General features: G+C 43.5%; 1 protein-coding gene across 2 annotated transcripts in view; it reads right to left on the bottom strand.

The window, feature by feature from the left end:
- PLEKHB2 (pleckstrin homology domain containing B2) overlaps positions 1-19,026 on the bottom strand; it is a 50,428-nt gene that overhangs the window by 3,068 nt on the left and 28,334 nt on the right. For both annotated transcript variants that reach the window (XM_073625828.1, XM_073625827.1), the window contains exons 3-6: positions 11,531-11,683; positions 10,127-10,229; positions 8,327-8,366; positions 2,988-3,068 (exon numbers count right to left, since the gene is read on the bottom strand). In XM_073625828.1, the coding sequence (XP_073481929.1) occupies positions 2,988-3,068; positions 8,327-8,366; positions 10,127-10,229; positions 11,531-11,683 (377 nt within the window). The remainder of the gene's footprint in view (positions 1-2,987; positions 3,069-8,326; positions 8,367-10,126; positions 10,230-11,530; positions 11,684-19,026) is intronic.

The raw sequence follows: 19,026 nt of genomic DNA, 5'->3' as shown, positions 1-19,026 counted from the left end.
AGGGTCTTTTAATTTGGCTTAAAGGGCAAAAGTAAAAATACATACATTTATTAAATAGGATGCTTGGGCATGCTTAAAGCTGCATGTAATGTTATAGAGTATGATTTAACTTTGATTTGTTTACAGACAGTGGCTGGGGATTTATCATTGAGCTCCGGTAGCAGTAATACTGCTAAATGATAAATCCCCAGCCAGCTTCTGTTTGTAAAAAAAAAACTCACCAGGGATCTATCATTTAGCTGCGGTAGCACTATGGCTGCTAAATGACAGCTCCTCTGCCCGCTGGTGTTTGTAAACAAGCCGAACACACACACAGCCAGGGATCCAATGTGACATCATTGACCAAATATGGTCATGACGCCACCCAGGATCCCTAGATGCGTGCATGGCCTGACGATGGTGATTCAACACTTAACAATGTACATCCATCACATTCCCACCACAAAATCACAGATCCCCAGCAGGCTAATACATGTAAACATAACAGCCAGGGATTCTGGGTGATACCACTGACCAAATATAGTCACCGCAAAATGACAGATCCCTTGATGATAAGTGTTTACAAACATTAGCCAGGGATTCAGGTGAGCAAACTCGCCAAATATAACCAGTTTGTTCAGCTCTGCGTCAAACTGCGAGCAGGCTGGGTTTAGGCCAAAGCTTACCCCAATGGATGTACATGTTTCTGTGAACAGTAATTAAAGTGTATCTAAACTCAACAACAAAAAAATAATATATTGCAGCTTATTACTGATGTGGTGGCTGCATTCGTTTTCATATTCAGGCTTTTCCCTTTGTTTTCACCTGGTGATCTGCTTGTAGAATACTTCCTGTCCTTGGATGGCTACGCTCATGTACTGTATCTATGGAGGAAGTCATGTTGTCATTAGCCTGCTCTCCTGATTTGGACTACTAACCCGTCCTCCATTTATCATCTTCATTATATAGGGGGATATTCTGTTCACAAAAGGCAGTTGGAAACACTGACACGATTGTTTGATATATCAGTTCAGAGCACAGGAAGTTAGAAGGACACTGGAATTCTGGCAGTTATTTTTCTGTAATTGCATAAAATGTACTTAGCCTAAAAAAAGGAAACAAATGCAGCCACTATATATAAGTACTGGTAAACTGCAATATCTTACACATTTATTTTTGAGTTTAGATATAATTTTAGTCACTGGATAGTGATTTATTTTCACTCCTTACAATAAAAGCATTTATGGTTGCTCTACACCTTAGAAATGCAGTCCAGATGCGTTCCAAGTGCTTTTCTGCATGCATGTTTCTGAAGCATTCCAGTGTATTTTTCGTGCTTTTTCATGCATTTCGGGTCTTTTTTCCCCCCCTTTTTTCTTCACCTTAAATAAAGACATTTGTGTTCCAGTGCATTTTTGATATGTTTTACCGCGTTCCAGTACAGCTCAGCGCAGAAAAAATGCAGCATGTTCTAATTTTTTCTAGAACTAGAACACATTGGAACTAACCACACTGGTGTGAACTATGCCATTGAAAACCATATAACCTACCATCCATGCGTTTTTGATGCAGAAATAAAATGCACTGAACTGCATGTGGTGTGAACTGGCTCTTATATATCAATTGCTAATTAACAGTTAGCACTTACAATAACTTGGCAACATTACATAAGGCATGTGAAATCAGGACTGGTTAAGAAAATTTGAATTATTTGAAAAAAATCTGGCCACCCTTTATCATAGGGCAAGAGTGTGAGACCTGTACAACGTCTGTAAAATCAAATGTCATCGGTGAATCTGTTAAATACTTGGTTAGCCAAGGAAAATCACATATAGGGCTTGTTCACACATGAGGCAGGGGAACAGTAAAAATAGTTGGTTAAGCCATGATTTTACCACCCCAACACTCTGACCACCCACTTAAAGTGGTTGTAAAGGCAGAAGGTTTTTTATCTTAATGCATTTTATGCATTAAGATAAAAAAAGCCTTCTGTGTGCAGCAGCCCCTCTCAGCCCTCCTACTATGTACCTGAGCCCCTTCTAGATCCAGCGATTTTGTAGGAGTGTCTCGGCTGCCTGGGACTCCCCTCCTTATTGGCTGAGACAGCAGCGCAGCACTTTTGGCTCCCACTGATGTCAATCAAACTCTGTTAGCCAATAACGAGAGAAAAGGGGAGGAGGGGGGCCGGGCCATGGCTCTGTGTTGAAATGGACACAGGGAGCTGTGGCTCGGGTGCCCCCATAGCAAGCTGCTTTCTGTGGGGACACTCAAAAGGAGGGAGGGCAAGGAGCGCTGGGGAGGGACCCGAGAAGAGGAGGATCTGGGCTGCCCTGTGCAAATCCACTGCACAGAGCAGGTAAGTATACCATGTTTGGTATTTTTAACTAAAAAAATAAAAACAAGACTTTAGTATCACTATAATCTAACCCAGCAGCTAGATGGGGTTGTGCGCTGCTTTGCTTCACAGCCACAGAAAAAATTATACCCCCCTTGCATTTAGTAGGCAGTACTGTGGATGAATGTGACCCACTGAATGGGGCTGTGCCACAACCACCCTGCAAACCGCATGCAGTAAGGGCTTTTCAAGGTTAAAATAGACAGTGAGGAGGTGACATATGGTCAACTGCCCTCTAATAAGCAATACACCGTGGGTTGCTTTTCAGAGGGAAGGCAAGGGCTGCCGCCAGTGTAAATGAGCCCATAGGTAGTTTACCTAAGTAGTTGTTTGCCTGGGGCACAGATTTATTTATGGGTATTAACATCAATTCAACATTTCAAAAGGGGTTCCCTGCTGTCCTGTACATTGTAATTTCCTTGCCATTGCTATGTTACAGAATTAAAATGAATATAATCTTGACGTATAAACAACTATCCTAAAGTTTCTTTAGTTGCACAATTCCTTTCTAGTTACAGTTCTCTCTCACATTTGAGAAAAATTACAAAGCTTGCTTAGGATCATGTTAAAAGTGAACAATATGATTGGCATATGTTAAAGTATGGACACTTACAGGAGGAGGATCAAATTCAGAATAGGGAGGAGCAGGACCGAGTATACCTTGATCATACAGCAGTTGTGGAGGCAGGATATTCTATGGATGAAAAGTAATAGTAACTACAAAATTGTAACTTGCTAAAACAAGTAAGGATTCCATCCATCAGAACTTTGCCCACAAGAAAATCCACTTGCAGTGTATAGTGGCATACACATACTTTATGAACAAGGCAAAGAGTAGTACATAAAGCCATAGAAACCAGTAAACAGCCAGCTTTCACAGATGAAAGGCACAGTTAAACCATATTGATTTCAACTCATTTCATCCCTATCATTCTTGGCATCTCAATAAGAATCCCAATTGTATCACATATTTAACTAGCTGCTGCATTTAAAAGGATAGTTCACCTTTACAAAAAACCTGCCTATGCAGGTAAGGGATGTTTGTAGATTAAGACTGGGTTCACACTTGTGCGCTGTGCGAGATTGCATTTGATTCACACCGCACTGCAGTGCAAATCAAATGCGAAGTCCGTGCGTTACGATTTCAGCCATACAGATAGTAAGGCTGAATTCGTATCCCATTCGGACCAAATTTGCACAGGACCCTTTTTTGGTCCACCCCAGAGTCGGATCGCATGGGTGCTCACACACATGTGATCCGATTCATGTCTGAACTGTCAGTTTGCAGTGCGATATGCGAGCTGAAATGGGGGTGTCATTAACATTGTATTGACACTCCCAGAAGTTTGCATATGGCAGTGTGAATTGCCTTGTGAGTCAGATGCGATGCGGGGAACCCGCAGTGGATTCGCAGTGTTCCCGCATCGCACCTATGTGAACCGTGACTAAAACAAACTGTGCAGTTCTGACTAAAGATGAATAATACCCTTGCTATAGGTGTAGGCCATTTACATACCTTAAGGAGCATGACTGGAATACTCCCAGGATGTTGCTAGGTGAGGATTAGTCATCACTTCTCACCTCCACATCACAGGAGTCAGCTCTTTCTCTGATTCAAACCCCCTATCGTACTCATTTTCTCCCCTGATAAAGTAGCTATGAGAACTCACTCCTGTGATGGTGTAGGTAAGCAGTGATGACTAGGCCTCACTTAGCAACGTCCTGGGAGTACTTAGCAACATCCTGGGAGTATTCCAGTCAGTCTTCATAAGGTATGTATATGGCCTACACCTATAGCAAAGGCTTTATTCAACATTAGCCAGAGCTTCACAATTTGTTTTTTATTTACAGATGCCCGTTATCTGCATAGGCAGTTTTGTGGTAAAGGTGAACTAACCCTTTAAGTGAATATAAATTTGTGTACCATGTAATTAGCATCTATGAGTGAGATAAAAGGTGATTTTACATACATTCTATGATACTTTTATGTGAAATATTGCTACAGTGCTTGCATAGGTGGCAGATGTTGAATGACATGTTGGCTTCTAAGATTTCTTGGAGCCTAAAGTGGCAATCTTCCAGGGTACTGCTTAGGCTAGTTTAAAATGGGCATAAAGGCAAAAAAGGTTTATTACCTTAATGCATTCTCTGCACAAGGTTAAAAACCTTTCAACAGCTGCTTCCCCCAGCCCCCCTTAAATATTTACCTGAGCCCTCTCTCAATCCAGCACTATGCCCAACTGCAGCAGCTCTTTTCCCTTCTCTCTCTTCTCACAGGAGACTAGGCACCAGTAGAAGCCATTGGCTTCTGCTGCTATCAGTCAAAGCCTGTAAAGAAGTTAGCAGAGGGTGCACATAAAAAAAAAAAAAAAATGCAAGCACCAAGCGCAATGAGATTCCCAGGGGATATGTGAGTAACCACAGTAAGGGCAGCTCCAACTACTCATCTGACCAGCAATGAGACATGAGCAAAAAACAACAAATAAAGGAGCATTCCCAGCCCTGTGGAAGTTAATAGAACCACAAGCCCAGGAATGGATAAAAGCAGATTTCACTTTAATGTAAAGTTAAAAGGCATGACATGCAGGAGTGCCCAGACTCATACATGACCAAGGCAGTGGAGAGGAGAAACACATAATCCCAACTGCTGAAGGATGACACATGATCCCAGACCCAACAGTAGATTACACTGCCATGGAGCCTCAGGGCAGTGGGACAAGTGTGTAAATTACGGCCACCAGGGTCACTGAGATGGTGCATGCGTCTGAAGTACTGTGTCCTGGATTCAGATGTATTAAGGTCATACACCCGGGGAAAGAGTGCCCAAATGTCGGCTGGTAAGGGCAAACTGCAAGTCTTGGAGAGCACTCAAACCATTTCAAGTCAAAGGAGAAAAGCCAGTCACCGACGTTCAGACGCTCTTTCGACATGTGTATGACATCACATCCGGTTCCGGGACACAGGACTTCAGGTGGACGCACCATCTCAGTGACCCCAGGGGCAGCAATCTACCCACTTCTCAGTGTAAATTACTGTTGGGTCCAGGATCATGTTTTAATCTTACGGTAAAGTGAAATTTGATTTTATCTATTCCTGGGGTTGTGGCTCTATTGACTTCCACAGGGCTTGGAAGCACTCCTGCATTCATTGTTTTATTGATGCACATAGCCCAGCTTGGGAGCAAGCCCACACATGCGCCCCTATAGCAAGCGGCTTGCTATAATGCTGCATGCAGAAGAGAAGGAGCCAAGATTGCCAGCGGGTGGTCCCAGGAGAGGTTTGGGGCCACTCTGTACAAAACCATTCCACAGGTAAGTATAACATGTTTATTATTTTAAAAGAACAACAAATAAACTTTACAACCACTTTAACATTTCTATAAGATAGCAAATATTAGCTTTTTAAATTCAGGTCGACTAAGTGAGATAGCCTTTATAAAAACAAATATAGCACCATATTCTCTTAAAAACTTTCTGTAATGTTCAATATTTATTTGGGGAACCCAATGTAGGAAAGTGACCTCTGGGGTGGGGTCTATCTGCTTGTTAAATCCCCCAGTAGATCCAGTGCACATTGCACTTGGTCCTATTCAAATCTATGTAGTGGTTGCTGGGTAGCGTGGATGGATAGCCCCCACCCCACACACCGCTTTCTCACCATGCTGTTAGCAAAGAGATGAATACTTAATTACTGCTGATTGAGAGTGTGGGAGGAGAGGGAGCATGACAGACAGGACACACAGAGCCCATGCAAACCCCATCTGCACCTCCTCTGAAAGCTGCCAGATGGAACATCTGCAGCCCACCTATGTAAAAATGCTACTGTGTGCCTTCTCTGCTCTCTTATGCCACCTTCTTTAGGGTGAAAAGAAAGACTGAGCCCATAACAGCGACCACCTGGTATTTGGGAAGAGAAGAACTGGTGTAGTGACTCTAGGATTGCTTTGTTGTAACGGCGGCTGGAGAGGAGCGCCGCCATTTGCAAAAACACAAGCATACAAAAGCACGTGCCAGGTACTATACAAAGTACAAAGCTGGCAAGTGTTGTTGTGAGTTTGTATTTTCATGAATGACTAGCTCACCACCATTCACAACAACACAAGCTGTTGGATATTACTGTAGTCTCCCTCCCCTGAATAGCTAGCAGCTGTGTCTGGGCTTAGGGTCGGTTCACACATGGGCAACACGACTTTAGCGCGACTTTGTACCGCGACTTCAACGCGGCTTCAGCGCGACTTTAGCGCGACTTCAGCGCGACTTCGGCAAATTACGAGGCGACTTGAAGTCGCCTCCATGACAGGCGACTTCGCCTGTGGCCAATCACCTCTCTGGGAGGGAGGGGGGAGGGAGGGGTTTTCTCTGCAAAGTCGCTTGAGAGATCCGACTTGCAGGCGACTTACATTGAGTTGAATGGGTACAAGTCGCCTACAAGTCGGATAGAAGTAGTACAGGAACCTTTTCTGAAGTCGGAGCGACTTCAGTAGTGTCAATTAAGACGCTCCCATTGCCTACCATGATAATCTAAATGCAAAGCGACTTGGGGCGACTTGGGGCGACTTGAGGGCGTACAAGTCGGATCCCAAGTCGCCCCAGTGTGAACCGACCCTAAGTCTTTTATTTTAGTATCAGCTAAATATTTTCAGTAAATAAAAGTTGTCAGATAGGGCATAGCCTCTTACATGGAGGGCTGCAGAATTAAGGTGGGGACAATGCCTCGGTGGTGGCTGTAGCTTCTTCATAGAAATGCCCATAAATTGGGCTTCCATCTGGGTTGCAGCTACAGCAAAATACTGTCAAAAATAAATGTGGTTTTATTTCACGACCACTACACAGATTTGAACAGAAGTTTAACTATGTCTATGAGACTCGCTGGATCACAGATCGGAGTAAGGGATTGATCCCCGCCCCTTACCACATGATCAGCTGTCAGCCAATGACAGCTGATCACGTGATGTCAACAGAGCCGGTAATCGTCTATTTTTTCTCCTCGCGCTAACAGCGCGAGGAGAAAAAAAAGGAGATCACCGGCGGCTGTAAGAGGGACATCAGTCCCAATCACGGCGAGCTGACGCCAGCTCCTCAGTACCCACCTGTGCCCCTGCCTGTGCCACCTAGCAGTAGGCAACAGTGCCGCCTACCAGTGCCCACCAGCGCCACCCATCAGTGCCCACAGTGCCACCTATCAGTGCCCACAGTGCCACCTATCAGTGCCTCAACAACAGTGCTGCACATCAGTGCCACCTACCAGTGCCCATCAGTGTCACCTACCAGTGCCCATCAGTGCCCATCAGTGCCACCTATCAGTGCCCATCAGTGCTATCTATCAGTGGTACCTATCAGTGCCCATCTGTGTCACCCATCAGTGCCACCCATCAGGGCCCATCAGTGCCATCTTATCAGTGACCATCAGTGACGCCTTATCTGTGCCCATCAGTACCGCCTTATTTGTCCCCATCAGTGCCGCCTTATCTGTGCCTATCAGTGTCACCTTAACTGTGCCTATCAATGCCCACCAGTGCAGCCTATCAGTGCCCACCAGTGCTGCCTCATCAGCGCATATCAATGAAGGAGAAAAATTACCTGTTGGCAAAATTTTATAACAAACTATGATTTTTTTTTTCAAAATTTTCCATCTTTTTTTGTTTGTTTAGCAAAAAATAAAAATCCCAGCTGTGATTAAATACTAGCAAAAGAAAGCTCTATTTGTGGGAAAAAAATGATAAAAATTTCATTTGGGTACAGTGTTGTATGACCGCGCAATTGTCATTCAAAGTGCGTCAGCGCTGAAAGCTGAAAATTGGTCTGGGCAGGAGGGGGGTTTAAGTGCCCAGTAAGCAAATGGTTAAAATTTTGTTTAGTTTTAAAACAAATTTATACATTCAGATGTCAGAGTAAAAAAAAACGACAGTGACCCTGAATAAAATTCAGTAATACATATATATGCAGTACATACTGTTTTTGTTCTGGAATCCTGAAGAGCTGTTTCCCAGGCCCTGAGAAAGATAATTCACTCCAGTTAGGGCAACTATTATGTTACAAGTATGTTCAACAAACAACTGAAAGAAATATTTCATGCAATTTCCTGGAATGTAAAGGAGAAATATGACTTTCTGATCTGGCTGCACTGGCCAGCTTTTATTTTACACTTTTCTTACTGCTTGAAACAAACTATGATATGTAGGGATATGGGCACTTTCCATCTATCTGTCTGACTGAGAACTCTAAAATGTTATTATAAAGTATTAGTTTATACTGTAAATCCCAGCAGACTGTGATGGGTCATTGACCACACTGTAGTGCTTTATAACAGCAGGGAAAAGTGAGGTTGAGGACATGGCCAGTGCCGGGACAAGATCATGCAGTGCCCAGGGCAGAGATGCCAAATTGCGCCCCCCTTCACTATGGTGAGCTTATGAGGAGGAGGAGGAGGAGAGAGAGCACAGCTTGAACATTCTCCCAGCTCCTTCCTCCTGTCCTTGCTACTTCCACTGCTGGGCTGACAGAAGTAGTGATGCTGCTGTCACTACTTGTTAATTTTTATAGTAGAAGGAACTTGCAGCACCCCCAACTCTATAATACCCACTGTGCCCAAGGCAGCCGTCCCTTCTGCCCACCCATTGTCCCAACCCTGGACATGGCTATGCTGCCTACCAGGCAGGGCCCTGTTTTAGGGCAATTCATAGATCATGTATCATTCCCCTTTTCAGTTATAGTGGCCTTCTTTGCCTTTGAGGTATTCTTATTGAAAACAAGAATAGCAGGTGTTTAGTCCCAAAGTCATGAAAGTGAACCTTTAATAACAATGTGAAAAAAGGATTAGAGGGGCTCATAGAAAAATCTTTTCTGTCTAACAAATAACAGAATACTTTTTCTCAGTTTACTGAGTTTAAAATGGCTGACAGATGAGATCTGAAGTTCAGATATATTGAAAACTACTATTTTATGATTGCAGTGTTGCTGACAAGCATGATTCTGGGCTGGCTTCTGTTACCTTTTAGGTACTCCTCTGGTAGGTTATGTCCACTTTTTTGAGTACCACTTAATTTTCATAGCCACTAAAAAGTCTAAAAAATGATGTTTTCAAGTTGCTCAGATAAATTTTCCATAATGTAAAATAAAAAAATACTTGGGAAACCCAAAGAAGAGAGAAAAACACTTTTGTTAGGATGGCTTATTGGAGGAACCAGGATGGAGAGGAGGCGGGCTTCTGTTAGGAAATCTTACAACTGGAGTGTGGAATCATGACATATGAACATTTGAAGAGTACCTACTGTATATTATATTGTATAAAGCCTTATGAGATACCTAAAATCTCACTGTTCCATCTACAGTATGTAAACTTTGCAAACATATTATGTTTAGTATTATTATACAGGATTTATAGAGTGCCAACAGTATACACAATGCTTTACAAAATTAAGGGAAATTGTACAGTTACAAAACAATTCAGTAGAAGTGGGTAAAGAGGGCCCTGCTTGTGAGAGCTATTAGATACTATATGTACAGTATGTATATTTTATACTGTATTTATATATGTATAATATATATGTACAGTATATATGTATATTTATAGGTATATTTATTTATTTATTTCACTTTTATAATACCTTGGAAGACCAAGAATTATAACGGTTAGTAAACGTGCAAAGTGAGGTATAGAGTGAGCATTAATGTAAAAAATACAATTTATAATTTGATGAGAGGTACTGTATTTCTAACATTATATTTCCATTAATAATGTAGGAATACATACAAGCAGTCGTCTGTACTTTCAGCAATGAGGTTTATGACCTTTCCTTCATGGCAGATAATCTGTAAGCAGCAGTCCTTTGACTTTCCTTCTGGCAAACTTATATCTGTGGCAAAAAAAAAAAATGCATTACAATAAACTGCACAATGTAAATCAGATATTATGTATGAGTGTACATCACAGGTCTAGAGCCTCCTGTGCACACTTATTGTGTATCTGAGTGTGTAGTATTGCTCCTTGCTATCAGGCTGCCCACACAATCAACCAAGAGGAATAGAGAGTCTGAATTAAGTCCACCATGAGCATTACTGATGCATCTGTAAAAACATCTAATACATTTGTGAAAATTAAAACTAAATAAAATATCGATACATTCAGAGCTTCCGGTCTCGGCAGGAACTGGAAGTGACATCACCCAGCTCCCGGGGAGCCGGATGACCTCGTTTCCGGTCGTGACCGAGACCGGAAGCTCTGAATGTATCAATGCTGATTGCTTGTTATCTTAGATGTAAGTTACTACTATTCAATAAATCATTATTTTTACAGAATTGCCACACTATGGAGAATTCCTTTGTCTTATATGTCCCTGAATGGAGGAGAGTGAGGAGGACATATACAGTACAGGGAGATTTTTACATTTACTATTCCCAATTGCTGCTTTTACATCCTATCCCTGCTTTGGTGCTCTTTTACATTTACTATTCCCAATTGCTGCTTTTACATCCTATCCCTGGTTTGGTGCTCTTTTACATTTACTATTCCCAATTGCTGCTTTTACATCCTATCCCTGGTTTGGTGCTTTTAGGAGAGGAAAGGAGTAGAGATTGGAAGGTGATGTGCCATTAAGGATTTATTTACCAAAGCGCTGTTAGACCCGCTGTGGTCTTTGAATAAGGTGAGTGGCTACACTCCTGGTAGATTCTGGATGGTGGAAGCAAGTGTGACCACAACGTTTAAGAGTTGATGCTTTTTTCCTGCACCCAATCCTCACATTCTACTATCATTTAATACTTCATTATTGTTTTTTTTTTTGGTGGGGGGGGGGGGGGTTGCACATGCACTTTAATGCTTGAGACTTATTTTTGTTAATTGGATATATAATTTTACTGATTGGATTACAGTTTTAGATATCATTCATCAATTATATTAGGTTTTATATTTATTTATATGTGATATTTGAAGGAAAATATTTTATTAGCTTTTCACAGCACTATAGATTTTGAAACATTGTGTAGAACTTTAATTATTATCTTGAAGTTAGCGCCACATTTATTCATTTACATTCATTTACTTGCTTTTTATCTGGGGACACATTTGAATGTTGGCTGCTTCTCCTATTATTATTTTATTCTTACTGTGGTTTGCGCATTCGTTGTTCCCTTTATAGATAAATAAAATATTATGTACCTTTGCACGCAGTGCCCATACGAATGTCTATACAGTCTAGCTGCATAAGAACTTTATCTTCCATGTCTTCTCTCTCTTGGTCGCTATAATATATCAAATATCCATTTGACCAAAGGTCAAACCAATTCTTCTTCCATCTTTTTAAAATTGTACCTTAGGAGAAAAATAATATGCAGTGATTAGTTTATACAATTTTGGTTTCAATATATTTGCCCATTTTGAAAAGTTTAGTGCCCTCCTAGGTAGGTGCTAGATTGAGTGTATAAAGTTTTTGTTTTTTCTGCTTAACAGGGAGACAGCTAGGCAAATTTATATGCAGTCTGCTTAACAGAGAGCTGTGATTGATTGATAGAGTCTGCTCAGTGTTCTGGTGCTGCTCATTGCTGTTTTAAAAGTTTCACACTGGTCTGGTAGATATGGGATGTACCGGACAGTGGGAGGAAACCTTGCAGATGAGAGCATGGATGTCTATACAGTCCTGGCCAATTAGAAGGGGAGGTGCCCAAATGCATGCTGGGTGACTGTATTTATATCTGAAGAGCACATGGGCTTTGGGTCTTCCTCTAGAGAGAGAGAGGTCCAGCAGGTGAGGGGGCTATTGCCTCTCCCCAGCACGGGCTGCCATGCGGCCTCAGGTGGGCGGCCTGTGGACCTGAAACACTAAAGCTGCAACCCATGGTTCTTGTGAGAGCTGACTGAGGGAGGACGTCCGCAGAGGACTGAGGACCAGACAGGACCCCCTGAGTGCTAGAAGTCAGCTACTGGGTGCAAGCTATAGGGGACACTAGCTAGTGTCTTGAAGAGGCAAAGTTCACTGAGTTCTTCCTGCTACAAAGGGACTTGTTTATACCATACTGCTGCTGTATGGTCCTACAGATAATCTGCTACACAGTTCTATTGAGAGAGTTGTCCTCATCTGTAAATCCTTAATTTGGAGTATCCTACTAAATCCCTTCTCCTATCCAAGTTCTCCAACTAAGCCCAGGTTCATATTGGAGTGATGTAGCATGGGATTTGACATGTCGCATGCCTAATCGGCGGCTTTGCTGCGCTATACCGATTCCCTAAAGTAGTTCCTGTACTACTTTTGGAGACTTCGGGGGGCGAATTGGATAGACACCTATGCAGGAACCTGCACAGATGTCTGTCAAATCGCCCCTGAAGTCGGACTGCATTGCCGGGTTGAAATTGTGCGAGTTCAGCTGAATTTGCACAATTTTTAACCCGCAGCAATGTGAACCTAGGCTAAAATACAAAAAGAAATCTCCTAGACTGGTCATTGTAAAATACAAGCGGAAGTGGCTGTGTGAATACTCTGTGACTGGCTGTGGATTAATCATTGGGAGACCTGGGCAAACCAATATTCAAGCGGCTCGGGTAGTGCTACAAAAGTATGACAGCTTTGTGGACCACACAGGGGCAGGCATTCAATGCAGTTAAAAAAGCATACAAAAACAACACTAACGGCACTGATCTAATAGTAGAAAAAGAAGCCTAGCGCCTAGGATCAGTATAATAAGTTACCATTTTCTGTGGAATAGTTTAGTATGGTTGGCAACACTGCTCTTTGGTAAGAGGGTAGAGGAAAGAGGTTGGGGAAGAGAAATAAGAGAGGGCAGGGGGGGCGGGTGGAAGAGGAGAGAAGTAGAAGGCAGCATGCAGAAGGCCTGCATTCCGGACCTTGGTCCCTGAAAGCAGAGGGACCTAAATGCAGGTACCACTTGGTACAGTATTCAGTCCCATCTAGCCGTAGCCTGCCATAGGCTGACAGAAAGACTGGGCAGTGCACCTGTCCCTCCTGGGCACACTAAAATGATGGGAGAGACACAATGTGGTTGATTTACTAAAACTGGAGAGTGTAAAATCAGGTGCAGGTCTGCATAGAAACCAATCAGCTTCCATTTTTTGGGGGGGTTTTTTTGTCAAAGCTTATTTGAAAAAGCTGAAGTTGGAAGCTGATTGGCTACCATGCACAGATTTTGCACTCTCCAGTTTTAGTAAATCAACCTCACTGCTCCTAGAGGGACTTGTGTGCAAGAGGCCTAAGAAAGTGGATATGCAATGTTATTCTGATTGTATCAAGAGGTTTGTTCACTGCTATATTACCAAAGACGTATTTCTGGTAAAGATTCACCATGTTCCTGAAGTCTTTTGGAAAAGGGCCTTGGGATATAATAGCAGAAAAATGGACATACACAGTTATTCATTTTTCAGTTATTGGTTTTATGTTATCAACTGCTATGCTGCATGCCACATGGGGTATTTTAGTTATTACCTAAATACTGGCTATGGAAGACATTTTTAAAACCATTAACACAAATACATGGTGTTAACTGTCGGGGGTAGTCACAATGTATTCAATGGCTTGGGAGATGCATATTTATTACTACAGAATGCTACTCAAAGATATTAAAGTGGAACCGGGGAGAAGACCTGCTTTAAGCCTGGTGCTTATATACACAAAGAGGAGGCGGATTGCTACTTATTCATATCTGTAAAATGTATAGGATATGATATATGTTTTTATAAAATCTTTATTTTACATATAATAATAATATTAAATACATAGTGCTCTTATGACACTGCTGTCACTGAGTATTATGGGTTTCCTAGAGACAGCGCACTAAAACTGTTTGATTTCAGACTGTCTCTCTAATTGAATTATACTGTATATGGCCCTATATTACATATTAGGTGAGTAGGAGGGCAAGAGGATATGAGTCACTTCTCTGACTTATTTAACTGTGGATGCAAATCCTAGCTTGAACTATTGAGCTCTGTCAACAAAAGACTTTTTTTCAGCTGAGCAGCTGGGAACAGCCTTGTAAACACATGAAAAGGTTCTTAAAGTGGAAGTCCGGTCAAAACTTAAAGTGGAGTTCCACCTAAAAGTAGAACTTTCGCTTATATGCTTCCTCCCCGCTTCCGGTGTCACATTTGCCACCTTTCAGGGGGGAACGGGGACCTGTTTATGACAGTCCCCTTCCTCACTTCCGGGAGACGGGCCCCCTGCTCCTTCACCAGCCACGGGGCCAATTAGAAAGCGCAGCGCGCTTCACGCGTGCGCAGTAGGGAACAAGCAGTGAAGCTGAAAGGCTTCACTGCCTGGTTCCCTTACCAGGAATGGCGGCGGGAGCACCTGGGGGTCGATCTGAAAATCGTCTGGGGTGCTGACATTGCGGGCTTCCTGGACAGGTAAGTGCTCTAATATTAAAAGTCAGCAACTACAGTATTTTTACCAGACTGTGCTGGGTAACAGGCACAGAACACCAGATCTTAGTTTCAATCCTCTCCCTGGATAATTGATCACAGATCCTGTTGCAGCCGGTAGGACGGGTCACCCACTAATGAGCTCATTCACATGGAGAGAAAGAGAACTCCATAGCGTAATCCCGTTTCAAACTGATTTATTAGATGCAATTCCCCCTTATAGGACATACACTTACAAGATTGCAAAATCAAACAGGCATATGACATGAGCGATAGCGCCAACGGGGATCGTGGCGGTGTCTCCTACCGACTATAGCACGGCTTTCCAATGTTAGTGGTATCCCCGAATGGCGTGTTCACGTCACTGTTGGCGACGTATAGCCCCACCTGACGTGTTTAGTCATCTGTGACATCATCTGAGGGTGTGGCTACACGACACGACGTACCATTATATAGACTTCCCACTTTGCAATCTTTTAACCCCTTCCATCATACCACTTCTACACTTAAGCTTATCAGGTATCTGTTAATTACTATCTACATACACCAGATCAATGGTCTGGCGAACTTCATACTACCCACATCAGACATATGTCCATATCAAGCAGATAACCCGCAACCTCACAGACACTCCAATGCACGCTGATCAGCCGTCAGCATAAATCGATCTAGTATTCAATTTATTGATCGCTATAAATATAGCATGATAAGGGCACAGATTGCAAAATGTTATATAAAAAATCACAATGTAAAAACAAGACAGTAAATTACTTGACTACAAAACCATTAACTAAAATCTCAGCAATAATAAACTCAAAAATCATGATATAAAATCTAAAATATAAAAAGTGTCAGCTATCCTTACATTAACTCTTTAACTGCTTGGTGCAGCTCTTGTCCTGGGACGATGTCATATGACGGCGTCCCAGAATGGCCGCTTTCGTACGCCCACGGGGGCGCGCAATGCGGCGATCGCGGCCGCGCCATGTTGCTAGGACACAGCGTGACCCCAATCTGTGTAAAGAGCCACGTCCGCGGCTCTTTAACCATGTGAACGGCTGTGTCCAATCACAGCCGGTCACATGTAAACAAGGAGATGCCGGTAAATCGTCTGTCCTCGCCTCACACTGACAGAGTGTGAGGAGAGGAGAGACGATCAGCGGTATCTCCTCACAGGGGCACATCTAGGTATGTAATCAGGGCACTGATCATCAGTGCCCTGATTACAATAAATAAATACAGTGTAACAAACAGTGCAGAGGCGGCTCTAGGCTTTGTGAGGCCTTAAGCAAAAACTAGACATGAGGCCCCACTTATGCCCAACAAGGGAAAAATAATTCAAGCGATAAAAAAAATAATTGTATAAATTACATATATTCAGAGCTTTAAAGTGCTTGTGTCAGTGCTCTCTATCTCAGTGCTGGTGTCAGTGCTCTCTATCTCAGTGCTGGTGTCAGTGCTCTCTATCTCAATGCTGGTGTCAGTGCTCTATGTTGGTGCTGGTGTCAGTGTTCTCTATCTCGGTGCTGGTGTCAGTGCTCTATCTCGGTGCCGGTGTCAGTGCTCTATCTCGGTGCCGGTGTCAGTGCTCTATCTCGGTGCCGGTGTCAGTGCTCTATCTCGGTGCTGGTGTCAGTGCTCTATCTCGGTGCTGGTGTCAGTGCTCTATCTCGGTGCTGGTGTCAGTGCTCTATCTCAGTGCTGGTGTCAGTGCTCTATGTCAGTGCTGGTGTCAGTGCTCTATGTTGGTGCTGGTGTCAGTGCTCTCTATCTCGGTGCTGGTGTCAGTGCTCTCTATCTCGGTGCTAGTGTCAGTGTTCTATCTTGGTGCTGGTGTCAGTGCTCTATCTTGGTGCTGGTGTCAGTGCTCTATCTCTGTGCTGGTTTCAGTGTTCTATCTCAGTGCTGGTGTCAGTGCTCTATCTCTGTGCTAGTGTCAGTGTTCTATCTCGGTGCTGGTGTCAGTGTTCTATCTCGGTGCTGGTGTCAGTGTTCTATCTCGGTGCTGGTGTCAGTGTTCTATCTCGGTGCTGGTGTCAGTGCTCTATCTCTGTGCTAGTGTCAGTGTTCTATCTCGGTGCTGGTGTCAGTGTTCTATCTCGGTGCTGGTGTCAGTGTTCTATCTCGGTGCTGGTGTCAGTGTTCTATCTCGGTGCTGGTGTCAGTGTTCTATCTCGGTGCTGGTGTCAGTGTTCTATCTCAGTGCTGGTGTCAGTGTTCTATCTCAGTGCTGGTGTCAGTGAGGGAGATAGCAGTGGAGAAGCCAATCAAAAGGCAGTGCCAGCACCATGGTTGAGGATCAGCACTGGACTGGCACCTCCGGACCCCCCCGCAGTGGAGCCCTGCATAGGTGGGGGTAAGGGTTGGGTGGAGGGAAGGGCTGTCAAGCACAGGTTGGCACACTGCCACACTGGCACAGGACTGAGCTGCCCTGACTGTGGCACTGATAACCAGGAGGAAGGTAGTGGAGGGGATGGGGCAGGGGGTGAATTTAAAGGCCAGTGGCTGAGGGATGCTGGAGGAGCAGGGATGGGGGCCTGACTCTCTCTCAAGCTGGTGGTAGCTGGCTGCAGAACGGGTTGTAGCAAGGTAGCAGTGCGTCTCCCTGCAGCTGGAGCCCGGATCCCCCTGCCCTGATTGACAGCCCCAGAGAGGGTCGGCCCAGACACCATTTCTCTCCCCCCCTTCCACTGGCTCTGAAACAGTGCCCACAATTGCTCATCCATGCCAGCATATAGTGCCGACCAGTGGCAGCAATCAGTGCTCACCACTGCCCACAAGTGCCACCAATCAGTGCCCATTAGCGATGCCAGTCAGTGCTGGCAATCAGTGCCGCCTATCAGTGCTGCCCATTAATGCCCATCACTGCTGTGGATCAATGCCCATCAGTGCCACCCATCAATGCCCATCAGTGCCCATCTGTACCGCCTATCCGTGCCGCCTATCCGTGCCCATTATTTTGGACTTTAAACTTACATGCACTTTTACGATAGCACACCCGTAATAGAGGGAATGTGTTTGTTTATGTAGCGCTGCATTGATGAATGTTTTTGTCTGTTTTAAATTGAATTTGCTTGCCATTGGTAGGCATATGTGGTAGCAGCTTCAGCCTTAAATAGGATATCTGTGTTTTTTTATATCTATTGTGGTAGTTTCACCTAACCTATAAGCGCTTGAATTTGTAGGAGTATGTCCGTTTGGCTACAAGTCGTTATAAGCTACAGTATTTGTAGCTGCTCACTTTTATATATTTTTTATTTTTTTTGGCTTGACCTCCTCTTTAACTAAGCTTAAACCTGCTCCCACCCCCATTCTAAGCCCTATACAATAATACCTTGGATTGCGAGTAATGCGGCTTACGAGCGTTTCGCAATACAAGCTATTATTTTTTTTAAATCCTGACTCGGTTTGCGAGCGTTGTCTTGCAAGACGAGCAGGATTCAAGCCAATGGGGTGTGTAGCACTGCATTTGGCCAGAGGTGTGGGGACGCCAGTGACACTCTGAGCTGCTCGGAGCCGCTTGGATGCGCTCGGAGACACTTGGAAACATTAAGAAACACTCCATTCCCGAGTGTCTCCGAGCAGGCTCCCAGTGTTTCTGAGTGTCTCCGGCGCCCCCACCTCTGGCCACATGCGGTACTGCATACAATAGCAATCACTGTGGAATGAATTATCTGAGTTTCCATTGACTCCTATGGGGAAATTCACTTTGATATGCGAGGTGGGAGCAGATTTAAGCTTAGTTAGGTTTACACCCATGTTACAATCTGATTGTACAATATTCTTTAGATCTACCAACAACTATGTAGTTCAAGAGCCTGCCTAATTAGAAACAAATTGATTGGATAGAATAGGTTGGTTCTTCTATTGAATATTTTTGTCAAATCCAATGTTGAATGTACAAATAATATATGGTCAGATTGCAATATCCCACCTGCTGGCTGTAAATGTAAACATGAAATATGTAAATTTATGTTGCTAAATGTTGTACTTTAGTGCCAGTTCACGCTGGAATCGCATAAGAATATGCTCCGCGTTTCTGTGTGATTCCTGTGCGATTTAGTGTTGTTTTTTTTTTTTTTTATTGCCCTTGCACTTGACTGGGTATTCTTTGCAACGTGAATGTTCACCACATTTACTATGCTTTGGGGAAAAAAAATCAAATTTTAGTTGCAGAAGATGCCTAAAACCTGACTTGTATCTTAGTGTAGAGTTCTTCATCTGTGCAGGAAATGACATTTTGGAGGTGTTCTGTACAACGACAATGTACAGAAAGCCTCCAGGTT

Source organism: Aquarana catesbeiana, linkage group LG04 (assembly GCF_042186555.1).
Source record: "Aquarana catesbeiana isolate 2022-GZ linkage group LG04, ASM4218655v1, whole genome shotgun sequence".
Lineage (NCBI taxonomy): Eukaryota > Metazoa > Chordata > Amphibia > Anura > Ranidae > Aquarana > Aquarana catesbeiana.
This window is presented reverse-complemented; position numbering and strand designations above follow the sequence as displayed.